The sequence below is a fragment of the Rhea pennata genome, chromosome Z (assembly GCF_028389875.1).
Source record: "Rhea pennata isolate bPtePen1 chromosome Z, bPtePen1.pri, whole genome shotgun sequence".
Taxonomy (NCBI): domain Eukaryota; kingdom Metazoa; phylum Chordata; class Aves; order Rheiformes; family Rheidae; genus Rhea; species Rhea pennata.
The window spans coordinates 81,683,870-81,710,538 of record NC_084702.1 but is presented as its reverse complement, the minus strand read 5'-3'; the positions used below and the strand labels follow the sequence as shown (position 1 = coordinate 81,710,538).

General features: G+C 42.0%; 2 protein-coding genes across 2 annotated transcripts in view; both read left to right on the top strand.

Annotated features, from left to right (window-relative positions):
* Window positions 1-6,635, top strand: part of ATP8B1 (ATPase phospholipid transporting 8B1) — a 34,664-nt gene extending 28,029 nt beyond the window's left edge. The window contains exons 23-28 of the mRNA XM_062599739.1: window positions 63-286; window positions 1,449-1,532; window positions 2,532-2,777; window positions 3,043-3,181; window positions 4,249-4,379; window positions 5,256-6,635. Coding sequence (XP_062455723.1) covers window positions 63-286; window positions 1,449-1,532; window positions 2,532-2,777; window positions 3,043-3,181; window positions 4,249-4,379; window positions 5,256-5,486 — 1,055 coding nt within the window. The 3' untranslated portion in view covers window positions 5,487-6,635. The remainder of the gene's footprint in view (window positions 1-62; window positions 287-1,448; window positions 1,533-2,531; window positions 2,778-3,042; window positions 3,182-4,248; window positions 4,380-5,255) is intronic.
* A 302-nt stretch (window positions 6,636-6,937) lies between these two features.
* Window positions 6,938-25,052, top strand: NARS1 (asparaginyl-tRNA synthetase 1). The gene is made up of 15 exons (XM_062600234.1): window positions 6,938-7,001; window positions 8,372-8,454; window positions 11,216-11,281; window positions 11,392-11,484; window positions 11,921-12,010; window positions 13,254-13,332; window positions 14,492-14,562; window positions 14,847-14,933; window positions 17,540-17,761; window positions 18,168-18,367; window positions 18,798-18,933; window positions 19,981-20,094; window positions 22,149-22,280; window positions 22,808-22,939; window positions 23,523-25,052. Exons 1-15 carry the CDS (start codon window positions 6,959-6,961, stop codon window positions 23,652-23,654), a joined length of 1,680 nt encoding a protein of 559 aa, XP_062456218.1. The 5' UTR covers window positions 6,938-6,958; the 3' UTR covers window positions 23,655-25,052.
* The last annotated feature ends 1,617 nt before the right edge of the window (window positions 25,053-26,669 follow it).

Below are 26,669 nucleotides of genomic sequence, written 5' to 3'. Positions count from 1 at the left end.
GTTGTTCCTCTCCCTTGTACAATTAGTATATGGTGTTTGTTATGTTTGTTTCATGAACTTAGCTGCCCACGTTGGAGTTGGAATCAGCGGCCAAGAAGGGATGCAAGCTGTCATGTCAAGTGACTACGCTTTTGGACAATTCCGCTACCTCCAAAGACTGCTGCTGGTCCATGGCCGATGGTCTTACATACGGATGTGCAAGTTTCTAAGATTTTTTTTCTACAAAAACTTTGCCTTTACACTAGCCCACATCTGGTATTCATTTTTTAATGGCTTTTCTGCCCAGGTAAGAGGCATACTTGTGTTTAATACAAACAAGCAGATCTTCCTTTTTGTCAGTACAGAGTAGCGAAGGCATAACCTGGGAAGTGATGGGAACCTGAAGTTAATGTGAACAGACTTAAAAGCAATAATTTCTACAGGAGAATAGGTAATAACTACTAAGCTAGTTAGTTATAAGCCAAGCAGTAGGTTAGGATTAAAGTCAGTATCATGGTTGTACAGGGGAAAAGACTGTTAAATTGTGGTTTAACCTTTCTTTTTTTCTGTCTTCAGCTGTTTGCAAAATAGTTTTGTTTGCCCTCTTCCAAAAGCCTAGAAAGTGAACCAAGTGCCCAAAAAACTGGATTGTTTAGAGAATTCACAACTGTCTCCTCCTAAAGAGAAAAGCTTATGTGCAAAAACACATGTTTCGGAGAGAGGCAAAGAGGTGCTTACCAGCACTGGAGCTTAATATACTCCTCGGTAAAGTGAGATGAAGAGATGGTGCATTTATGTATTAGTATGAAACCAACCCTCCTCTCTCCCCCCGCCTTTCTTTGATCTTGAACTGCTGCTTAGAGTGGCTTGAAGTGTGTTTGCTGTAAATGGCAGTGTTCAAAGTTCAAATAGTGTTGCAAGGCTGTGGTCACCTGTGCACCACAAGGACTCTAAGAGATGAAACGCATCTCCAGAAGTCTATGCCAAAAGGCCTACAGATCTAAATGCATAGACCACCACCATGCAGGGTCAAGAGCCGCAGCTGCAAACAAACTGCCTTGCCAGAGGTTAATGGTGTTTGCTTTGATGGAAGTTGTGGATGCCTTGGGCAGAGTGGAAATGGATATTAGAAAACACGGGGGTTAACACCAGACTTGCATGTGGGCTGCCAAGTGCTCATCATAGTCACCAGTGCAGCTGTAAACCAGACTGTTACTCAGCATGAGGTGTCAACTTTGACAGTATTTCAGGTCAGGTAACATAGATGGTTTGTAAGGAGTGAGACAGCTTAATACAGGTTAGAAAAGTTTTCCTAGAACTTTGACCTAAGGTGCTGCTTGCATTTTGGGGAAACACTGAGACAGATAACTTCAATGCTATCATAGAGTGTGAAGTTTCTCAAGAATTAGAAAGAAAAGGTGTAATCAAAAAGAAATAATGAACGGCTGAGTTTCCTTTCCTTTTTGCAGACAGCCTATGAAGACTGGTTCATCACACTGTACAATGTATTGTATACTAGCCTTCCAGTCCTGCTAGTTGGCTTGCTTGACCAGGTATGTGCCGTGTTGTTAACAAGAGATGAATGCAAAGGCATCAAGTGTTAAATTACACTGAAACTGGTTGCTTTGCTTCACATACAAAGCACTTTTTTTCCACTTTAAAAGTATTCCTTTAGCCTCTTCAGTGTGGGTGTGGTAACAAAAGACAGTAAGTTATTGAAATAGCCAAAGTTAAGCAGGTTAGAGATCTTCAGTGTTAAAATTGTTTGTTAAAAATATTTCTAACTGCCTGCTGTCTTGTATGAGTGATGTTGTGGAATAGCAACAGGTGACTTTGTTAATGGAGAAGATTCCTCACTTACTCTCCTACGCTGAAGATGCAGGGACCGAAGGATTTTGAATGACTTTGTGTTTGGTAGTATGTGTCTTGGTTTGCAGCGTGTGTTTGTTTTAGTTCAGTGAAACTTTGGCCTTCTTTGCTTGTTTTCCCAGACGAAGCTTGCCTGCTGATGCGGCATATCAATATTTCTGCTTATTTCTGTGATTAAAGCTAAAATAAATTCAGTACCAAATTAAACTGTCTCCTGAGTATATTTTAGAGACTTAAAGTCAATGCAATGATAGCATTAGGATTTTGCTTATTAAAAAGGACTTCTATACAATATATAGCTGTAAAGAGCAACACAGCTGTGGATGTTCATCCCTTTCATTTTTATTTTTCTCTTTCTATTCTTGCAAAGAGTTAAAAACCTAGAAGTCTTGGAAGCAGGTCATGCAGTAGCTGCAGGATAAATGTGCTGTAGTCTTGATTTTTCCTGTTATCAAGACTTTCCACAGAGTAATGCATGCAGCCTATGGTGCTATTTGAAAAGGAAGAGCTGTTTCCTTTGGGACATTGGGAGTTTCTCTTCTAAGCTCACACTGAGAAGAGGAAAGTTGTGTTGTCTTGGTAGCCCCACCAGCTCCTGTTCTAGGTCCAAATGTTGGGAGAAACTTACTCCATGACCTCTGTGCATTTCTAATTGCAGCAACTTTTTTTTCCCTTTTATTAAGGATGTAAGCGACCGATTGAGTCTTCGGTTCCCTGGATTGTATATTTTGGGACAGAAAGACTTACTTTTTAACTACAGGAAATTCTTTGTAAGTTTGATTCATGGAATTATTACTTCACTGATAATCTTCTTCATACCATATGGAGCTTATCTTAAAACTATGGGACAAGATGGAGAAGCACCTACAGATTATCAGTCATTTGCTGTCACAACAGCGTCTTCTCTTATTTTTGTCGTCAATTTTCAGGCAAGTAAGCTTAGTTTCATGATCTCTGCTCTGAAAACACCTTCTGGTCATGTTTCTAAATGCTCCTACTGAAAATGTAACAATATGCAGAAACACTTCCACATTTTTTGCCTTCTCTCGTCTCTTTCAAAACTTCCTTTTTTAGTTTGAAGTGTAACTGCATGAGAGAAGACTTGACCAAAAGGTTGGCAGTCTTCAGAGTAATTGACATATCTTTTGAATTAATTAATTCATTCAGAGTCTTATTATTTTTTTTTACTTTCAGATTGGTTTGGATACCTCTTACTGGACTTTCATTAATGCTTTCTCAGTGTTTGGGAGTATTGCACTTTACTTTGGTATCACATTTGACTTTCACAGCGCTGGAATCCATGTTCTGTTTCCTTCTGCCTTTCAGTTTACGGGTCAGTCATTACTTTTTTGCATGTCTTACTCCTATCTCAAACAGCTTTGACCACAACTGCTGCCAAAATGTCGTGGCATGAGCTGATGCCTGTAAAAGTAAATGGTGGTAAATACTTACTCACTTTAAGAGAAATGTTTTGTTGATGTTTGGGGCCAGGTTGCTCTTCTGGAATAATTCTTTTCTTTCAATGAGAGTGAGCTGGAACTTGACACTGCACTGCAGTGAGAGTTTGCAAGTGAAAATCAAGTTAAAATGGGTGGGACAGCCTGAAATAAAGGGAATCTGATGATCTCAAGGTAACTCGGCAACATGTGAAACACATCCCCTAACTGATCAGTGCAAGGTCAAACCCAAAGCAAGACAGAGCCAAATGTTTTTACCAGCTCCTTGGGACGTTGTTGGAAGTCCATGAGGCGTAACTAGAGGCCGCTTGGCAATTATTTTATTGGGAAAACTGAGGTTCCTAGTCTTCCTAGTGGCAAAGCATTCTTATATTGCCTGAATCTAAATATTCTAAAAAGAGGTAACAAACCCCGTCAATTTTACCTTCTCATTTTTAAGCCAAACCAAACTGAAAAAAAGTAGTTGCCTTTAATGTAATATTTGTCCTTGGCTTTTAGCAATGCCTTAGAATTGTTTTTAGTAACTTGCTTGCACTTGAATATCTTACACATTTCAGAAGTATATAAAGACATAACTGCTAGCTAGTTTGATAGAAAGTTTCAGAAGATCGGGTGTTTGACTTTCGTATTAAGGTATCACGTTCTAGACCACATGCATAGCAATGGCAGCAGCAGGGGTTTTTCAGCCTCACATAGCCTTCAAAAGAGCTTTAACACAAATATGACCAAGTTGTAAAGGTAATGGAAGTGTTTCGTAAATTTTGTCTCTTCATAGTAGATTCTCTAGATAAAAGCTTGATGTTGCAATACACCACAGAATACCTGAGTGTTAGGTCCTCAGGGAAGCTGTGGCCTTTAGTATGTTGTTTATATTTTGTGACTGATTTACTCAATCATATGCTATGTTAGCCCTTAAACTAATTTCTGCTCTTGTTATTCTTAGGAACTGCGCCAAATGCTCTGCGACAGCCGTACCTTTGGTTGACCGTGATTTTATCTATTGCTATTTGCTTACTTCCCGCTGTTGCACTGCGTTTCTTATCAATGACAGTTTGGCCTTCAGAAAGTGATAGAGTAAGTAGGGTCTTACGGTATTTTGGTTAATTTGCTGTGTATTTACTTACAGGATCTAGTATTAATTCAAATATGTAGAAACAAGTAAGATAAGTGATTGTGCTCTGGGGAAAATTACCCCCAGACTGTAGAATTCAGCTCCTGTGACCAGGGAGGGTGGCAGCTGGGTTGCTCAAAAGCCAGACTTTTAATTGCACATCCTGGTGCCAGGATGTTCTGCCATCCAGAGTGGAGTGTTACTTTTTTCTTCTTATTGCCCCGTATCTTTCTTGAGTGCTTGTGTAATGTAGAATTGTGTGTAAAAGCTGAGCACAGTTTATGTAACTTATCCTTTCTCTTGGCTTAGCACTTGCCTTTGTAAAACCACATGAGCCTACTTCCAAGCTACCAAAGTGACCTTGGTTTTTATTTGTGCTATGTTGGAGCTTCATTATTATGTATCAAGATATAGTGAGCAGTTTTTGGTTTGCTTCTATTTTGCCTAGAGCTGACAAATTGCATGTGTGCATAGAAATAGTTGCAATTGTGATAAAGTGTTGTTTAAAAGGAAAGAAGCTGCCTATGTGAGAACACAGCTGAAAGCTCTCTGTGTATCTTCAGTCTACAGAATGCCACTTTAAAGAAAGGCATTTGGAGATAAATGAAAACAATTGTTGAAGTGCAAAAAAACCCACAGAGACCCTTTCTGAAACTTTGATGTGTTACTGTATATCACAATCAAATTAAACAAGAAACCCTCTTGTTAAGCAGTTAGCACTGTAAAAAAAAAAGTATCAGGTTATTTCCCCAAACAGTAAATGCAAACAAACTCTTTTCCTTTATAATCTAGTCTGTTGTACTGTATCTGTAATCTAATCTGTTTTTGCACCTGTGAAGATTCAGAAGAACCGTAAGAAGTACATGGCAGAGGAAGAACAGTGGAAGCGAAGACAGGGTACTTTTCGACGAGGGATATCTGGCCGCCGTTCTGCTTATGCTTTCTCCCATCAGCGGGGATATGCTGATCTTATTGCTTCTGGACGCAGCATCCGCAAAAAGCGTGCTCCTTTAGATGCAGTCCTGGGCAACAGTGTGACAGAAGTCAGAGCAGCTCATGAAACAAGCTGAGTTTTACTACATTTTAGGACAGAAGCTTTTTATTCAAATGATTGCACAAAAAAGGTGTTTTTAAACAAACTCAGGATATTTTTTTAACCAAATAGCATATGGATATGAAGATTGTTAAGTTTTATCACAGAACTTCTTGGTTTTGGACTACTGGAAACATAGAAAGGCCAAGATTTTTCTGAAGAGCTACTACTACTGCTTGTGCAACTGTCTGTTAAATGTGAAACTGAAAGATATGCAATCTTGGGCATGAAAACCCAGCACTATTATTTTTTTAGTGATGTCTGGAATTGCAAAGATTTTTCATGATTTAATAACATACTGGAATAAAATCAGAGCTACATTTCATATCATGACTGTAGAAGTGAACCGCAAGGAAGCGTTTACCCCGCGTGCACCATTTACAGTGGCAGGGGCGAATCACATGGTCCATGCCTTTTGAGGGGAGTCTACACAATCTCCTCCGAGTTTCTACGGCTGAGATTAAGATATAGCTAGCGATAAGCTTTAGTCAGCATCAGATTTTACTAGGTATTCTGAAATTTGTAGGTGTGGTTTCAGTGCATTTCCTTTTCTTCAGTGGTGGACTACAACTTGCAGCACCAAACTGGAGGAGATCTTTCTTTGCGCCTTGTTGGTAGGGGCGGTAGGGCATTACTCCTTTCCGTGGTGGTCCCCGGACCGGAGATCTAAGTCAACAGCTAACAGCATTTTTTCCCTCTATCTCTCTGTCTGTCTTAACTCCCTTGGTTATTTTTGTGTCTGCTTTCTTGTACAGTGTTTTTATGAAGAGAGACACTCGATCCTTGGAAAGCTGCCCTTTGAACTGGCACAAATGTGTTCATTTCAGTTATTTTAGATACAGCAATCAACAGTAAAAGTTAATTAGAAACCAATTTGCTTTTACAGTGAACATCTTTCACTTGCTGATGAATAAATACCAGTCTTAGAGCGTAGAAAGTTTTTAATGAGTCTCTATATTTGCAGATACTTTCACTGTTCAAGTTGAGATGTCTCATCTGCTTCTGGCTCACGGACTAAGGCTGAATACTGAAACGGTTTTTTACTGTAAACGATGATATACCGTTATTTTCCAATGGAACGTGTACATTTCAATAATCTGATGGAAATAAATATCCTGAAGTTGCAGCTTCTTTTCTGATGCGTACACGGGTGCGTACGGTACGCGCGGGGGCGCGGAAGGCGTTTAGGACGCCGAGGGCGCTGCCAGCCGCCGCCGGGGCGCCGCGAACCCGCCGCCGCCGCCGCCCCCGGAGCCCCGGCGGCGCCGCCCGCCCCGCCCCCTGCTCGGCCCCGCCCCGCCCCGCCCCCTGCTCGGCCCCGCCCCCTGCTCGGCCCCGCCCCCCCGCGCGCGCCTGCGCAGCGGGGGCGCATGCCCGGCGGGCGCGGGGCGGGGCGGATGATGCAACCGCCGGCAGCGCGGTGACGCCACTTCCGGCGGCCGCGGCAGCATGGCGGGCGAGGTGCTGGGCAGGACGGCGCCGCTCGTCATGGGTGAGGCCGGGCCCGGGCCGGGGGCAGCGGGCGGGGCGGGGCGGTGCCGGGCGCCCGCCCGCAGGCCTGGCGGCGGCGCGGCGGCCGTCGCGTGGGGGAAGATGGCGGCGGGCGCGTCCCCGAAGGCTTTGCCGGCTGGGCGCTGGCGTCAGTGACGGCTCTTCGCTGAAGGAGGCGGGCGCTGCCAGGCCGGGGGGGCCGCTGCCAGGCCGGGGGGGGCCGCTGCCAGGCCGGGGGCGTTTGCCCCTGTGGGCTTTCACACGCAGGCGTTTTCCGTGGAAACTAAAATACCTGGAAGCGCTCCAGCTGAAACACGTGCGCACACTTTCCCGATAGAATTCCGTTTCTTAAAAGGAGCTACTTAAAGTGTACATTACTTTACCATCTGCTTGACAAAAATATCCCGTAATGAAAGTTTTCACCGGTGTGTTTCTGACTTCTGGATCTGCGGAAGCGGTACAGAAGAATGGCGTGTGTGCGTATGTGTGCGCGTGTGGGTTGACATGCGTGCATGTATGTCACATGTGGATAACCTCAGCATTTCGCTCTTGTAGGCTGCTGTACTCAGCTCTGGCTGCTAGCAGTTAATGAAGCTGGTAGTGAGCTGGAGTGCTTTAATCATTCTCAGAACTTCGCATCTTCCTTAAAAGACTGAAAATGCCCCTTACGGCAAGCAAGGCTTACGGAGCTTCGCTGTTTAGTGTGGAGAAGGCCAACCAATGGCTTACTCAAAACTCGAGGAATGCTAATAGGGTTTTAGTAATGAGCTTACCATCAGACAGAGGTGTTACTTGCTCTTCCCTTGGATGCTGGAACTACATGCTTTCGCATTAGAAGGAAGGTTCACTTTTACAGACTGCCCATACCTGAGCAGGGGATTGTGGCAGTGCTTTGTGGAGCCTGGAGCAAACAGATCTTGTCCTCTGGTTTTGACTTCCAGTTCAGCTGTGGAAAAAGGAATAGCCTCAGTTCTTTTTAATAGGAGATTCATTTCTTGGCTATGAGTCAGACAGCTCAGCTATACATCTGGTTGACTTCTCTCAACTTATTTGCCTTCTTATCAAAAAAAAAAAAAAAAAAAAAAAAGTTTTATTTCCATAGAAAGCTTCTTTCTTTTTGTTCCTGACGTTAACCAGCAACTTTCAAGAGTTTAATCTCTTGGAAATCCCTAAAGATTTGGCATAATTCACTTATTACGTGTACTGATTTTAAAAATGGAAAATACTAACAGTCTTATTCTATCTGGCCAAGGTTTATCACTCCTGATAGTTCTGAAGATTTAAAATCCTTGTATATGTCCAATTTCTTTCTGAATATAGGCATAGTTGATACTTTTTTAAGCAACTGTCTGTATTTGTCCTGTGTTACAGAAGAACTGTATGTCTCTGAGCGAGAGGGCAATGATTCCACTGGTGATGGGACACAGAAGAAACCATTCAAAACTGTTTTAAAGGTAACTGCAGAAAACATACGTGCTGTTTATTTTCAGTTCACGGTGCAATCACAGAGACATGGTGGGATAGCTCGCATGACTGGAATGCTGTCATGGATGGATATGTGCTTTTTAGGGGAGAGAGGCCAGGAAGGCGAGGTGGTGGAGTTGCTCTTTATGTGAGAGAGCAACTGGAATGCATCGAGCTCGGCCTAGGGATGGAGGAGGAGGAGGAGGCAGTCGAGAGCTTATGGGTGAGGTTTAAAGGGCAGGCTAACATGGGGGACGCTGTTGTGGGTGTCTACTATAGGCCACCTGACCAGGAAGAGGAAGTCGATGAGGCCTTCTATAGACAGCTGGAGGTAGCCTCATGATCACAGGCCCTGGTTCTCAAGGGGGACTTCAGCCACCCTGACTCCTGCTCAAGGGACAACACAGCAAGGCACAAGCAGTCCAGGAGGCTCCTGTAGTGCATTGATGACAACTTCTTGTCACAAATGGTGGAGGAGCCTAGGAGGAAGGGTGTCCTGCCGGACCTTGTCCTTACCAACAGAGCGGGACTGGTTAGAGATACCAAGATTGGGGGCAGCCTTGGCTGCAGAGACCATGAGATGGTGGAGTTCAGGATCCAGCAGGAAAGAAGTAAGGCAGTAAGCAGGACTGCAACCCTGGACTTCAGGAGAGCGGTCTTTGGGCTCTTCAGAGACCTACTTGGAGGAGTCTCATGGACTAAGGCCCTAGAAGGAAGCAGGGTCCGTGAGAGCTGGCTAATATTCAAACATCAGCTCCTTCAAGCTCAAGAGTGGTGCATCCCTCTGAGTAAAAAGTGCAGCAAAAGGGGCAGGAGACCTGCATGGGTGAGCAAGGGGCTCCTGGCCAAATTCAGACAGAAGAAGAAAGTATCAGACTGTGGAAGAAGGGACAGGCTGCTTGGGAGGATTACAGGAATGCAGTCAGAGTAGGTAGAGATGGGACGAGGAAGGCTAAGGCCCAGCTGGAATTGAGTCTGGCAAGGGATGTCAAGGACATCAGGAAGGGCTTCTTCAGATACATCAGTAGCCAGAGCAGGACTAGGAAAAATGTGGGCCCACTACTGAATGGGGCGGGGGCCCTGGTGACAGGGGGTGCAGAGAAGGCAGAATTGCTGAATGCCTTCTGTGCTTCAGTCCTCACTGCTAAGGGCAGCCCTCAGGAATCCTGCAGCCTGGACGTGAGGGAGAAAGTCTGGAGAAGGGAGGACTTTGCTTTGGTTGAGGAGGAAAGGATTAGAGACCTTCTGGGCAGGCTAGGCATCCTCAAATCCATGGGTCCAGATGGGATGCACCCACGGGTACTAAGGGAGCTGGCGGATGTTGTTGCCAGGCCGCTCTCCGTCATCTTGGAGAAGTCCTGGAGAACTGGAGAGGTGCCTGAGGACTGGAAGAAAGCCAATGTCACTCCAGTCTTCAGAAAGCGCAAGAAGGAGGACCCAGGCAACTACAGGCCGGTCAGCCTCACCTCCATCGCTGGAAGGGTTATGGAACAGCTCCTTCTGGATGTCATCTCCAGACATATGGAGGACAAGAAGGTGATCAGGAGTAGTCAGCATGGATTCACCAAGGGGAAATCCTGCTTAACCAACCTGATAGCCTTCCATGATGGAGTGCCTGGCTGGGTAGATGAGGGGAGAGCAGTGGACGTTGTGTTCCTTGACTTCAGCAAGGCTTTTGACACTGTCTCCCCTGACATCCTCCTAGATAAGCTCAGCAGGTGTGGATTAGATGAGCGGACAGTGAGGTGGATTGAGAACTGGCTGAAAGGCAGAGCTCAGAGGGTCGTCATCAGTGGTGTGGAGTCTAGTTGGAGGCCTGTGGCTAGTGGCGTCCCCCAGGGCTCAGGACTGGGTCCCATCCTGTTCAACTTCTTCCTCAGTGACCTGGATGAGGGGACGGAGTGCCTCCTCAGCAAGTTTGCTGATGATCCCAAGCTGGGAGGAGGGGCTGACACACCGGAGGGCTGTGCGGCCATTCAGAGAGAGCTGGCCAGGCTGGAGAGCTGGGCAGAGAGGAACCTCCTGAGGTTCAACAAGGGCAAGTGCAGGGTCCTGCACCTAGGGAGAAATAACCCCAGGCACCAGGACAAGCTGGGGGCTGCCCTGCTGGAGAGCAGCTCTGCAGAGAAGGACCTGGGAGTGCTGGTGGACAAGCTGACCGTGAGCCAGCAATGTGCCCTTGTGGCCAGGAAGGCCAATGGTGTCCTGGGCTGCATTAGGAGGGGGGTCTGATCAATGTGTACAAGCACCTGAAGGGAGGGTGTCAAGGGGACGGGGACAAACTCTTTTCAGTTGTCCGATGTGACAGGACAAGAGGCAACGGGCAGAAATTGAAGCACAGGAAGTTCCGCCTGACTGTGAGGGGGAATTTCTTCCCTGTGAGAGTGACGGAGCCCTGGACCAGGTTGTGCAGAGAGGTTGTGGAGTCTCCTTGTCTGGAGATCTTCAAGGCCCGCCTGGATGCAACCCTGTCTACCATGCTCTAGGTGACCCTGCTGAGCAGGGGGGTTGGATTAGATGATCTCCAGAGGTCTCTGCCAAGCTTACTGATTCTGTGATTCACTTAGGTCAAGTGGCTGGCACTGTATATGTAATGTACTTCTAAATGTGAATTTTATACCTCTGTCCCCCCACTTCCTGACCAGAGGATTTCTGCTCTCTCTCTCATGACCTTAGTCTGCTTTATCTCAGCATGGGTTTAGTTTACTTACAGTGTCATTCATTTTGTCAACTTTTCCCCCACCTTTTTAGGCTCTAATGACAGCAGGAAAGGAACCATTTCCTACTATTTATGTGGATTCACAAAAAGAAAATGAGGTACTGTAACATTAGAGCTTCCAAGTAGAAATTTCTATTTTAATGCTCCTTTGTGTGAAGGAACACAAATGTAATCTCTTATTTTCTGCTGTCTCCCTGGATTTATGTAGAGATGGAGCATTATTTCAAAGTCACAGATGAAGAATGTCAAAAAACTGTGGCACAGGGAACAAATGAAGAATGAGGCTAAGGAGAAGAAAGAGGTAGGTTGCAGATGATAGCACATTGGAAGCAGCATGGCACCTTTCCTTCCCAAAGACATGAAAAGCCTCACTCTCCCACCCCACAAAGGAAAACCTTCAGGTTGTTCCTCCCTGTAGCATTCTTTTCTATATATAGGGTATTTACAACTTGCCTTTGTTTAGATTCACAACAAGCAAATGGGTGAAACTGGGTGAGTTTTATATAATTGTAGTTTATTGACTTTAGATTTCCTGCAAAAAATATGAAATGTGTGTAGTTTCTCATCGTGGACGATGAGGTTACCTAGTCACTAGATTAGGCCCTAGCAGAGTAATGTCAGAGCTTTTCAAGACACATGTTGTCTGTAAGTGTACGTTACAGTCTCCAGTAACTGTGAAGCATGAGAATCTTATGAAGGCTAGTAGCAATTGTTTAACAATTTTTTTTAACAACCAGGCAGAAGATCTCTTGAGAAGAGAGAAGAACCTAGAGGAAGCTAAGAAAATTGTTATCAAGAATGATCCTAGTCTTCCAGAGCCAAAATGTGTGAGTGAGATTTGGCATACTTGATGCATGGCCTTAGTTGCAGCCTCTTCTCCGTACGAATGTTGGTTCTGACCCTGCTTTGTGGCACTGGCAGCTGTTGAAGGCCACTGTCTTGTTGCTAACCATAAATGTAATTCTGTTTTTCTGGTTATCCATGTCTATTAGTATTACCTGAGTTTTGTCAGTTTGTGTATCAGACTTCTCTGTGTCCTTTTCTGTCTACTGGTAGAGACCCTACTTCTGTTTGAGACAGCTCATTATTTTTTGCTGCCTTTAGCTGATTGTTGTTGTGGTGGAGAGTGAAGAAACACTGCTAGTTAGAGAACATAAGTTGTTGAGATGGGGAGTACAGTTTTTATGTGGTTATTTCTGCAGTCCTGATGGATTTGGTGGGACTGTGTAGGCCTTAATTTAGTATGCAGATGTTATATGTGCTGCTTAGTGATGTTTTCGGACAGGCCCTGTGCAGCATGTGTGGAAGATGGTTTTGGTTTGAGCCTTGCCCTCCCATGGCTGCCCTTTCTGAAAGGGGCAGCTGTACCCAGCTGTGCAGAAATCAATTGCTGTCTCTTCTAGACCACCACACTGTAGCAGTCAGACTTACTGAGGCCTGATCCTTTTCAGAGGTGCCTGCTGGATTAATTTTTCAGACCATAGCAGTGTCAATACCTCACCTACATATCTAGGTGTGCCGATGTCAGATCCAGATTTGATGTCCTTTGCTTCTTAGACTGTTAACTGAACTTGTCTATTGAATATTTTTAGAAATTAATCTGGAGAAGCCCACTCACACTTCAGAGCAGCAGAAAGTGTTTCTAAATTATCTGGTGATTTAATGCATCTTTTAGTTCAGTAATAGCTGAACACTCTGGTGTTCAGGTGTGAGCTGTTAAAGTATTTTGACTTCTTTATTTGGCCAAATCCGAAGTGAGTTTCTTGACTAATCGAGGATATTATAGTTCCTAGTTTCTTTATGGCAAAGTGAGCCTGCTGAATAGAATAGGCTCAATATGAGGTCTGTTAGTATTGTCCAAACATGCTGTCTTTGATATAACTGGATAAAATACTCTTTCCTTCCTAAACAGCTGTTTAGCTTTGACAGCTGTGCTTGTATTTTGCATGGAACTTCCATTCAGGTGCTAGGAGGAGATATTTTTGGAGAGGAGATATTGTAATTATGTGGCAAATGTCATCTAAATGGTGATTTTTCTCCGGTTGATTGCTTCTATTCCTTGCTGTGCAGGTAAAGATTGGTGAACTGGAGGCTTACAGAGGGCAAAGAGTGAAGATCTTTGGCTGGATTCACAGATTACGTAGGCAAGGTAAACTGCAAGTACTTAAAAGTTATCAAACCTGTGCAAAAAGATGGAACAAATTCAGTAGCCATGGAGATCTGAAAATTTAGTATAAATGCTGTTTGATTCCTTCTGAAATTTTTAGACCATCACTTAGATGTCCCATTTGGTATACCAAACTGACCAGTGTACCACTGACAAATTCTGCGTAATATAGGAATATGTAGAGCCTTCTTAATCATAATGTATGAATGTGTACAGACCTTTTAGTCCAATACCTTTGGGATGTTTGACTTGCAGGCCAGTCTTACAGATTTTTTTTTAAAAAGACTTAATTTGTTTCATTTCTTAAATCCTTCAAATTGAAGAGCTAACTAACATCTTCTCATAGTAAAAATCAACAAATCAGTTTAAGTTATGTAAAGTGACATAACTTCTAAGTATAGTGAATAATACCTACTTTCAAAATGCTCAGTATCCCAGTTTGCAAGGTGGCATCAGCTGGGGAGTGAGAGATCTGCATAAAACTTCCCAGTACAAAGCCAGAAAACTGTAAGCTGCTTTTTGTGTTATCTTATGAGATACATATATATGTGTAAGTATATATGTATATATATGTGTGTGTGTACACATATATATATATACATATATATATATATATTTATATAAAAATAAAAAGATCTGGCAGTGTGTGACAAAGCTGATTCATACCTGTGTAATCTTTTTTCACTGAAGGACTTGACCAAGCAGTTGTGGATTTAGATATGATATTCGTCTTTGGTTCTGCTTCTCTGTGGTTGATTCTAGTTCCTAGAAAACAAGAATTCCTTGCCAGATGCTTTTGTGAAGATGTGGACCTCAGGACCTGGGCATGTTTGCTGAGGTCATGACATGGCAGTGAAATCCCAGCCCTGCTGGGGTTGGAGCAGGCTTTACTCTTGATGTTTGTTGAAGCTTATTTTAGCTCAAGTTATACAAAGTACAGTTCTGTGAAAGGTTTCTGTAACTGAGCTAGCGTTTCAGAGTTTACCTGCTGCGTCTTCTGTTTTGTTTTGTTTTTTAACATAATCACGATCCTTCAGTAATAAGCTGCACTCCAGGGGCTAATGTTTCTTGGGGTGGATCTGTTCAGTGGATCAGTGAATAAATCTGAGGCTCTCTGCATTTTTGTTCTGTTTTTAACTAGGAAAAAATTTGATGTTCGTAGTTTTGAGAGACGGCACAGGATTTCTACAGTGTGTCCTTTCAGATGAACTGGTAAGTTGTAATGATATAAGTCTGTTCTATCTCTAAGTGAATAAATGAAGAGTTCATACCTCATCTGTTTTTACTTTATATAGACTGTTGGAAACTCCTAAACCTATTGATTAAATCCTATTATTATTAAATTGTATCTCCTGCCCTTAGAGTTTTTTGTCAATGTGAAAAGTGATTAGAAGTAATTATGCATTAATCTTGTCTGTGATTCCAGTAGATCTCATGGGAAAAATAGAAATTAAAAGTTATGTTAACTGTGCCTTTGTTTCTTTCTCTCTGTGTAGTGTCAGTGTTACAATGGGCTACTTCTCTCTACAGAGAGCAGCGTTGCAGTGTATGGTGTGCTGAGCCTTGTTCCTGAGGGCAAGCAGGTATGGGAGTTAGATAAGGCTGTGTGTTTGGGTTCTCCTGCTCTGTAACAGGTTGTCGTTTTCCTGATGGTATGAAAAGGAGAGGTAGAAATAATTACTTATTGAGTTCAGTGTGTATTTGTTTAAAAATCAAAACAAAACCAAAAAGCACTAAGAGCCCAAATGTCCTAAAGCTACTGCTGCCACGTACAGTTCTCTGTGTGTGTGTATGTGTGTGTGTGAACTAAGTGACTGTTCTGCTTTACTTTTTGCCTGAAATAATTTTCTAATGACACATCCTGTATATGTTTTATAGTGTATATCAATGGAAAATTTTATTAAATAAATGACATGCTTTTATTTTCTCTAGGAAATGTAGTGAATAAGGTCTATTCAGTTTTTATTTTATGAGATCAAGAATTTGAGCTTAGCCCTTTCTCTTACTGAGAGGTGCTTGTAGACTCTTCACGCTGTTGTTTTTTTAAAGATCTTAATTTGTCCTCCAGTAAAGCAGTATAAACAAGGCACTTTTTAAATGGTCTCAGATTAGTGACTGGGCAGATGTGATTTTAACCCTTGAAATATGATGGTGCTTATGCTTCATACCTCTCTCATAGCTGAGGTCTAAAAACTATTCAGAAAATTGTCTGAATCTGGAGCTAGGGCTAAAGACACGCTTAGGAGCTATGTGTGAAGAATGACTCAAAAAGGAATCAAAGGCAGCAGAGAAACTTTTAGGAACCCTTATCTGTGACAGCAACTCAGTACATGCATCAGAACATACAGAAGGTATTTATTCAAAATTACTGCAAGACTTTAAGACTTAATAACAGACAGAGGTGACTGAAAGACAAAAGTAAACGTGCATCTGTGTGGCAAAACTTAACTTGTGATACAGCAACAGGAAGGAAGCTGGAGACAGATTTGTTCTATTAAATTTCAAGTAGTTTTTTCAAGACAGGCTTTTGATAGCTACTTGTATCATTGTTTTTTTTCTGAAGGAGAACACAAAGCAGTAATGTTGAGATTTGCAGAATAGATGTACATTTAATCTTGCTATTCTGTAAGCTCACCTCTTCTTTTAGAGAGATACTCAAAACTGTCATTAGCTGTAGACGCAAGAATTTGTTTTTCTTTGTGGATTGACACTTCATATTCTCATGTCTGTTCTTTCGAGTAGTTTTACTAACTCTAGGATAGCAGAGAAGATGCAAACAAAATTGCATCTTGGAGCGCTGTTGCACTGTTTCAGACAATATTTTCAAGATGCATTAGACAGTATTTGCTCAAAGTAGTCTTCTCTGTGGCTTTGCATAGCATATGCAATGTAATACTTTCAGTACACAAAAACACCAGATTTGTACTGTTCTTTATGGTGAATCAAATATCTGTTGATTAGACTTTGTAAAATTGCATTTATATCTTGAAAATGCTAGGGGAGATAGGGAGAACATATTTTAGGGAACAAAAGTATATTTTCCTGTGACTCACATAAGGGAGCTTCTGGCACCAGAAGTGCAGAGGTCAGTTCTGTAGCCCAAGCAGCTGGACAGGGCTCAGCCCTCGATCTGGGATGTTTGTCATGTAGGGAACTGAATGGGGAAAAATAGTCAGTATGAAACTTCCTGTTTTCACATAGTGGTGAAGTGTTGCCTGGTGCAGAAAGATTGCTCAGGCCCCTCTGACAGGCAAGCTCAAAGGTACTCATATATGTAGTGAGCTAGTTTTTCCCTTGTCATGATCTGAGCAACTTGTTTTGACTTCTGTGGGAGTTTGCCATTCAGAATGTTTCTCATAGTACAAAGAACAAAATATTTCCGATGTCGTACTGCAATTTTGAGTTGGTGTTGTCTTTTAATACATGGGAGGACTCGTGTGTGTGCGTGTGTGTGATGTTCCTAAAGGCATATAGGAAGGTACTTTGTGCCGGTGTAAGCTACCGCAGAATAGTTCTGGTTGAGGGGGTGGGGGATCTCTAAAGGTCATCTGATCCAACCCCTGCTTGAAGAAGAACCAGTATTAGGCCAGGTTGGCCAAGGCCTTGTCTGAGTGTGTTTGTGAAGATCTTCACGGACTGTGATTGCACAGTCTCTCTAGGCCCATGCTCTAGTTTGCCCACTCTTGGTGTGAAGAGTTTTTTCTTTATATCCAATTGAAATCACTTTACTGCAATTTGTGACTGTTATCCTTTTCTTGGATATATCCAAGAAGACTCGCTCCATCTTCTTTGTAACCACCTGTTGAGTAGTTGAAGATAGTAAGGAGCTCCCCTGGCCTGCTTAGCATTCTGTTCTTCCTGCTGAATTAACCCAGTTCTCTGTGATACATTACACTTGAGTTTCTAGATTTGTTCTGTTTATCTTCAAACTGTCTGGCAGTAGTACTCAGTCTTACAGTTAAGTCTGAAAGATGCGTGGTGGGTTAAAAATGGTGTTTTTCAAGGGTAGTATGACTGAAGTGGTACGACTGGGTTATGAAGCAGCCACTTTCAAAACAGCTGTATTTAGAAGGACTTTAGCATCTTATGTTTAAACTGGAAGGATTAGCATCTCTGTTAAGATGCCACATGGTGACATCTAAGTGGCAAAAAAAAAGACTAAAATTGTTGCTGCTCTTCAAATTGTCAGGCTCCAGGAGGTCATGAGCTGAGCTGTGACTACTGGGAGCTCATTGGCCTAGCCCCGGCAGGAGGGGCTGACAATCTCCTCAATGAGGATTCAGAGGTTGATGTGCAACTTAACAACAGGCATATGATGATTCGAGGCGAGAATATGTCAAAAATCTTCAAGGTGCGCTCCATGGTAGTACAGGCCTTCAGGGATCACTTCTTTGCCAATGGATACTATGAAGTAAGTATATTTTTCTTTGTCTGCAAATGATTTCTTTCATCTCCTTTCTTCAGAAGCATCTTGTTCTTGGAAGAACTGTATAGACTTTCTGATTGACCTAAAATGAGCAAAAGGAAAGCTGCTTATTAGGAAAGTCTTACTTGATTGTTTCTGTAGACATGGCCTGAAATCTTCAAAGATATATAGACATTGCTGGGGCATAAAAGCATTACAGCATAATTCATAGAAAATCTGCATGCTGCTTTTTAGGGTACTGAAGGATATCAGAATGAAGAGCTTGTATGCTTATGTACAAAAGCTTTGTAGCTGTGTTCTGGAAGAGTGTGCTTTATATCACTGCTCTTGCATGTTATTGTCATTATCCTTAATTCTGCACTGAAGTAATCACAGTGCTTTTCTTTAACAGGTGACACCACCAACTTTAGTCCAAACACAGGTTGAAGGAGGCTCAACCCTGTTCAAGCTGGATTATTTTGGTGAAGAGGCATACTTGACACAGTCATCCCAGCTCTACCTGGAGACCTGCATTCCAGCATTAGGAGATGTTTTTTGTATTGCTCAGTCATACAGAGCTGAGCAATCCAGGACACGCAGACACTTGGCTGAGTATGGAGAAAATATGCATATTGATTATGTATGTATAAAATTATAAAGCAGGGAAGCAGCAGACAGCTGGATGAAGGAATGTACAGTGAGAAGACTGCATTAGGGTAATAGGGAAGAATTGAGCAAATGTACTTTCGGGGCTGCATCTTGTCTCTGTGAATGACCAGTGGGTCATAATATGTTGCCGTTTACTGAACGAAGACTTAGGCTAAACAGAGCTGATAAAAATTTTAAGAAGTTTTATGTATTTAGAAAATACAACTGATAGTGTTGTTTCATTGACAATGTGTTAAAAGCCTTACTTCCTTTACAGTTTAGAAGTGAGAGAAATGAAAAAGAGGATAAAGGGAATTCTTTCTCTTGAGGCTTTTTCATAGCTGAAGATAACTTGCTTGGGTGTGTTTTGTAATGGTATGACCTTTTGTTTCAGATACACTCACATAGAAGCTGAATGCCCTTTTATAAGTTTTGAGGAGCTGTTGGATCGTCTGGAGAATTTGGTTTGTGATGTAGTGGACAGAGTCTTGAAATCACCTGCAGCAAGCTTACTGCATGACCTAAACCCGGTAGGCAGCAGTGTGAATAGACTAGAAAACCTGATCTTTGGTCTTTTGTGATCAGCATGCCCGTCCATTTGAAAAAGACCGGCCATGGCAATGAGCTGTGCTGACTTTTGTAGCAATGTCCAGTGACATCAAAAAGTGATGATGCTGCAAAGCTGGTAACTGTCCCCAGGAGAAGGGGACTGAGGTGGAAGAAGTTACAGATTAGTAAGGTACAGGAGCCAGCTGTGTGCTTGTGTTTATTGTAACATGTATTGTACCGGTGGAACAAAAACTTTTCCCAGAGCTTGCAGAATTGTCCAGTTTGTACTTGCAGATTGAGCACAAAAGAGCAATGACACAACTTTAGTGTTTTACTTTCTATCATGGAACTTGGAGCTCTGTAAAGCTATTTTCCGTTGTTAGAAACACACTGTATTTGTTGGCTCTGCAAAGAAAGTTAGCAGTCTATTGAAGCCCTGTTGTCTCCATCTCTAGCTCTTCTCTCATAGGACATATAGATCCAGTCATCTCCAGTTGTTTGGACTTACTTTCCTGATAAACATTGCATTTTTACTGCTGTGTTCACCTTTAAATTTGGGCTGAGATGAGACAGGAGGTAGGAAATAGCACAGACACAAGCCACCTTGTGAACTTCTCACAAAGGTATCGCTGTGGCAAGTTCAGAAACAGTTCTGCATGCAGGGAGGAAAAAACGTTCTATCGTGGCATAGCACCCCGTGGCCTTGTGTGGAACCTCTGCAGAATGGTCAGATTAACACCCATATATGCAGTGAATTCGCAGGAGGAACTAGCCTTGAAAATACTTTCTTCTACGATCTTTTTCAGCATCTGTTCTGTGAACTTTACAGCACTGGGTAGACAGCAGTGTTTGGTTCTTGCTTCAGCGCTTCTCTGAGCTTGATCTTTTAATTAACAACTTATTGATGCATGAGCTGGCAAGAGCCATGTATATACTTTAGGTCTGGAAGCAGACTTACCGATCAATTAGAAAAATATCTTTCTTAAAGATATGCCTCTAACTGGTTTTATGTCCGTTTTTATTGACAGGGCTTCCAGCCCCCTAAACGTCCTTTCCGACGAATGAACTATACTGACGCCATTGCATGGTTAAAGGAACACAATGTGAAGAAGGAAGATGGCACTTACTATGAGTTTGGAGAAGTAAGTCCTTTTGAGGCTCTTGAGGAATTAGAACATACAAAATTGCGTAGCCCTGCACTAAAGCTGTAATAGTCAGTGACTGGAAGAACAGTGTATTTGTGCCACAATGCTATTAGATTTTTTTTTCCCTGTGTGAAATCTGCTGTGTTTGGTTTAGGATGATGCTGATGAGTGAAATTATAGTCCCATTTAAGTCAAAGTGGATTTTGCTCTAAACCTCAGGCCCAGACTGTGCTGGGAGATGTAGTGATGCTGTATTGCAGTTGTACTGGGGAGGTGCCGTGGTGCTTGGGTTTTCATGCAGTCTTGGAATGCTGGAATCAAACTCTGTTTTGTCATCTGTCCGTCTGTTCCTTGTCTCACTTCTTGCCAGCATGTAAGGCAGAATGCTTTGAAGGAACTCAATAGGACTTGGTGGTGGTGTAGCCATAGTCATAAAAGGATTTAAGAGAAGCAGGGTTTGCAGGGAGAGATTATATAATTTTATTAACTTTGAAGTCTACCGAGTAAAGTCTGAAGAAAAACTGGTTGCTCAATCTGGTGTGCTGGTGTTTTGTTTTGTTTTGTTTTTCTGCTGCTGTTTTTTTCCCATCTGTATGAAAGGATTATAGAGGTGAAGAGAGGGAAAGGCCTTCAAACTGTATTGAATGTTGGGTTCCATAGGGAAATGAGGATTCTGCTCTCCTCTCCCTGCCCTTTTTCAGATGAATGCTTTCTTTGTGAGAAAGGTTATGTTCCTATTCCTTCCTTACCATTTCCTGACTGTGTGCTGCAACTCAGTGCTGCAACGCAGTGTTTGGCTGGATTGAAAACAAGTAACCAGCAGGTGTGGCTGTTTTTTCTTTCTAAAGAAAACTCTAGTATTCTGACTTTAACCTCTAGTCTAAAAAATATGTGTTAGCATTGGCTGAAAGAGTTAAAACTTTGGGAGATAGGAGGAGTTTTTAATTAAACAATGCTTAATAAGCCATGGTTACAGAATCACAGAGTGGTTGAGGTTGGAAGGAACCTCTGGAGATCATCTAGTCCAACCCCCCTGCTCAAGCAGGGTCACCTAGAGCATGTTGCCCAGGACCATGTCCAGATGGTTTCTGAATATCTCCAGAAAACGAGACTCCACAACCTCTCTGGGCAACCTGCCCCAGTGCTCTGTCACTCTCACAGGAAGGAATTTTTTCCTCATATTCAGACAGAACTTCCTGTGGTTCAGTTTGTGCCTGTTGCCTCTTGTCCTGTCGCTGGGCAGCATTGGAAAGAGTCCGGCCCCGTCCTCTTGACACCCTCCCTTCAAATACTTATACTCATTGATCAGATCCCCCCTCAGCCTTCTCTTCTCCAGGCTGAAGAGGCCCAGCTCTCACAGCCGTTCCTCATAGGGCGGGTGCTCCAGTCCTGTACTTGTCCTCGTAGCCCTGCGTTGGACTCTCTCCAGTGGCTCCATGTCTCTCTTGTACTGGGGAGCCCAGAACTGGATGTAGGGATCCCAGAATTGGACACAGTTACATAATCTCTGGTGGTTTGTGTCTGTCTAATTGTGGTGTCATCCTGCCTGTCTCCCCTCTTTTAAACACAAAACCTGCTGGTTTGATTAAAACTAAATTTCTGATTATAAACTGTGAAACATCTAGCAAAGTATATCAAATTTCAGTCAGAAAACTTAAAAGTGCTCTCATGGCTGTAACTCATCAGTTGAATTTAATCATGGATATCCCTGAACACATAACAAGGAAGCACTTGAACTTCTTTAGAACTAAGGTTTGTGGAAAACTGTTTTGGGGAGGAAGGAATTTAGGCTCTTCAATGCTTACTAGTCATTTGGAAAGTCTCCCTTCAAGTTAGACTTTTCATAAGCTTTCTGTCTAAAACATTGGGGTGATCATTATATAAAATTTCTTGTTCTTCTAAGATCAGTTTGACTAAAAATTTAGGTACAGTGGATGAATATGTGGATATGTGTGATCTGAAACTATCTTTGTCTTTCTTGCCTGATGTGAAACTTAAGACTTTGTAGTGTTTCTAGTTCTAAATATTAATAAAATCTTCTTTAATCACAGGATATTCCTGAAGCTCCTGAGAGATTAATGACAGACACCATTAATGAGCCAATCCTGTTGTGTCGGTTTCCTGCAGAGATAAAGTCCTTTTATATGTCACGCTGCTCTGAGGATTCCCGGCTTACGGAATCTGTAAGTTGATGTTTTGCCTAGTGTTACAGACTCCTAAACAGGGCGGGAATGTCTACGTGAATGAGTGTAAAATGAGTATTGCAGCAAAAGCTTGAAAAAATCTTATCAAACTTCATTTTGATGGGAGTCTCTTGGCAAAGCTTGTTGGTGCTAAAAAAAATAAAAAATAAAAGCAGCCCTAAAGTGCTTGTATTTCTCTGACTGTTGTTGAAAACTGTGGTCTGAAAACTAGCTGTTTGGCAGCGTGGAAGAGTAGGTGCTGTTCTCAGCAGTGCTACTGTTCTTGTGTTTTGTAGTTCAGTGTTGTCAGGAGTATCAGAGATTGAATTAGAGAACCTAATCAGTTGGTTTCTTCCGTCCATAAGCTGGGTCTAGCAGGAATTGCCTTCACTTCTTCCCTCATAGAGAGTTAAAATTATATGGTAAAAAGTGTTATGGAAATATGCTTTTAAATTTGGGCTGCTTTTCCTTCCGTCTTGTGTAGACAGCTTATTTGTACTAGCTTGATCTCATGTTGTGTATTGTAGGTTGATGTGTTGATGCCTAATGTTGGTGAGATTGTTGGAGGCTCTATGCGCATCTGGGACAGTGAGGAGCTAATAGCAGGCTACAAGAGAGAGGGCATTGATCCCACACCGTATTACTGGTACACTGATCAGGTGTGTAAAACAGACTCCATGTGCTGTTTGTCAGGGAACATGGTATCTGTTTTTTTTTTTCTTTTTTAACTCCTTTTAAAGCAATACAGTCTAAATTGGAAACATAGTTTTTCTGGCCAGAAATAGATGATCAGTTATCCATTTGTAAAATGCAATGGATAACAGCTTCTGTTCTGTTGAAATTGCTTTTGCTTGCTGCCATACACACTGCCCTTACAGATAACCTTCATTAGACTGGCTTATGCCGGTATGTGCCTCTGGTAACGTCTTCTGCAATGCGCTACCTTTGTGAGGCCCATGTCTTTCAGATTGGTCTCTTCAGACTTGAATAGTTCTACCTAGTGTAACAGGAGAAAAAAAGGTCAAGGCTGAAAAAAGTCATTAAGACTTTCCTTTTCAGCTTTCTTTTCTAGTCTTCCCCATCAGAAGTTGAACACAGAAATCTTGCCTGGGAAGACCATAATCTAGTATCCCTGTCATTCATTCACAGAATGATCTTTTTTTTTTCTGCTGGTGTTATTCAGCTTGTTATTTCGGTAATAATTGCATGCTTAGTATCTTCTTTCTGCTTTTAAATTCACAGAGGAAATACGGTACCTGCCCTCATGGTGGATATGGTTTGGGATTAGAACGATTCCTGACCTGGATTCTGAACAGACACCATATCAGAGATGTCTGTCTCTATCCACGCTTCGTCCAGCGCTGCAAACCGTAGTCATCCTTGTGATGAAATGCAAGAAAATCAAGCAACTGATGCTTGGAAAAGAACGATTCACTCTACCATACTACAGCCTGAGAACAAGACCTACTGCAATTGTTAATTTTAATTTTTAGTTGTTAATACGATCACTAATTTAGTTGGGAGGAAACCCTTTTTAAAGGAAAGCGCTATTAATTAACTGGAAGAAACCTTAGAAAAAAATTGTTAGGCATATATATATATATATATATATATACACACACACACACACACACACACACACACACATACATATATACACATCTATACTCTCAAGTCACCGTAAAACAAAGATCCTGATAAGCTGTCTTTTAAAAAAACAGAAGATGTGCTTTTCTCTTTAATTTCTGTGATTTATTAATAAAATATTTGGGGCATTTAATTTTTTTGACCTCTGTTTTCCCTTTTGTGATTTCTTGTTGGAGAAATCGGAAGGTCAAGCTCTTTAAATTCCCAGATTCTGATTTTTTGAGGATGTTGTGAAGATGTTATCATCTTTATAGCTCAATGAAGTATAAAAACTAGAATGAATATATTAAGCATTGTATCTTCTAGCTTCTACTGCTTTTAATGAAAGTTTTGTTTGAGTTTATTGAGTAGCAAAGTGTGTGGTATTGAATGCAAAATTCCACTGCAAGAGAGGTGTACTTCTTTTTTTTCCAAATTATTTATTGAGGCTGATTGTGAGGTACACTGTTATTTTTCCCTGGTACTTGTGGACAGCGTGCAATAGTGGGACCATGCACACCTAACATGCTGAATTACCATTTTAAGAGGACTGCCTGTTAGCTCATGGACATCTGGATGTTAAAAGTTAAAAATAAATAAATAAAATAAGGTTCTTCCCTCTGTTTCAAACAAGAAATGACTGATTGAAGACCCAAAGCTATTGGTAATTTTGAAATAGAATTGGTTTCCAGCATTGTGTGCTGACTTGAATTGCTGTCCGCTCTGGTTGAATTGTAGGCCGAGCAGTGCTTTCTTATTTCCTGCTAAGGAATGTTTTCATAATAGAGCAGTCCCATGTTTTCCGGTTGGCGTGGTGTACTCTTCTGCTACTGCATCTTAGCAAATTCTCTGCTGTAATCAAGTTATCAAATAGAATTAATTAAATACCTGTTGAGTCATCTGAATGCTTCTTAGCCATAAATAAACTGAGTTCTTTTACTGCAGCGAAAAGAAAAAGAAGGAAAAAAGAGCATCATTTGCTACCTGCACCGAGATTTTATCTGGATTTGCCATTCATAGAATTGTTGTTGAGCTATGTGATGTCCATATTTTTATAGTAAAAGATTGTTTTTTTCTCCATCTTGCATGTTATATACACAAACTAATCTGAATCAGCAATCAATAAATTCATGGCAATATGGTAAAGTTGGTGTGCAAGACAATGGTTTTTGACCTGTAGTGCCTATGAATTTTTTTGTTTGTTTTTTCGTTTTTCCCCTTCACTGGAGCCTTTATAGCAGACTTGCTTAGTATACTCTGTTTTGCCTTAGACAACATCTGCATGGGAAAAACATGGGATGTGAATTTTGAAGTGTAGTAAACGCATATTCTGGAAAAAATGGAACCAGGTCTTTTGTTGGGGGGTGGGGGGTTGGGTTATGGCTTTGTTAATTTTAAACTTAATCTCCAATAGCAGAAAAGCAGGAAATTTTTTACTTAGTTCCCCTCAGAAACATCTCGTGGAAAATAAATGAGAAATTTAGGTGCTGGATGATTAGTTACCAAGGCACCAACTCCAACGGGAGTAGACTGTTGGCTGCTGTGACAATTGAATCATCCAGTGTTTGTAGCTATGATGGTCCAAGGTCAGAAGCATGGCCAGATTTTTAGTGAACCTAATCTTGACATCACAGCAGCTATTACAGTCGGAAGAAATGAAGTTGTGCCCGGAGCTGCTCTTAAAGGTCTGAATTCCAATGTCATCTTGGGGTTTCTTTGGGACTACTGTGGCCTTGCAGTGTGACTTGCAGTGTGTCTTTGGTTTGATTTGAAGAAGGAGTGTGAGGAATAGGAACTTCGAGGATGGATGAAAGATGCTCTAAGAAATGAGAACTGCAAGGATAGTCTTTTCTTTCTTACCTATATGTCTCTGAATTTACCCTTTTCACCTATTTTCCCGCTCCTTTTGCAGAATGAGCAAGCTTGACTGCATTCTGGAACAAAACAGTAGCTATTTCCTACTCTCAGACTGACATACTTGACAAACTATACGGTGAGTTATAGCAAAAGTCACCTCGCTCCAGATGTTAAACTTGCTGCCAGATAGTAATCAGACCCTTTGAGGTTTTTTTCCCCCCACTGCTTTGTGCTAATATGCTGAAGAGGCTTCTGTAATTCAGAATTTGTGTAGATTTAAGAATGTATGGATATATAAGGAGAATTTCTGAATATTTACAGAATGCTATCAAATTTTTGTGGAAGAGGGAAAGAGCTACTGTAGCTCTCCTATAGGAGGTTTCAGGACATGAGAGATAGTAGTGGAAGAAGCAGATCGGACAAGGAGATTAAAGGTGACTGGAATGAAACATGCCATCAAATCTAACTTCATGGAGAATGGTGTGGAGTCTCATGGTGCAGAGATGGTGCTGGGCAAGCTACCTACATGAGAAGGTTTCCTGAACCAAGCTAAAGGCTGTGTGTAACAGACAGTGGATTATTAAGGACCAATTTCTTAGCCAACCGCTAAAACCTAATGGAGAGGCATATGGTAAAGTGTTACTTCAAATCAAACCTTCACTATGTTAAAGAGGATTGATGTGGTCCCTGGCTTATTGTCTAGCCATAATTCAGACCTTTATTTGTTAAGATAAAAAATTACTGATTGAGAAATAATAAACATTGCTTGGTTTTTGTTTCTTCTTCCCAGTTCTAAAAGACTTTCTAGTATACCAAATTCCCCCTCCTGTGCATTGTCTCATCTGCTCACTGAAACTGGCCTCACTTGTGAACCTGGCAGGACTTCAGAGAATGCTACCTTGGCAG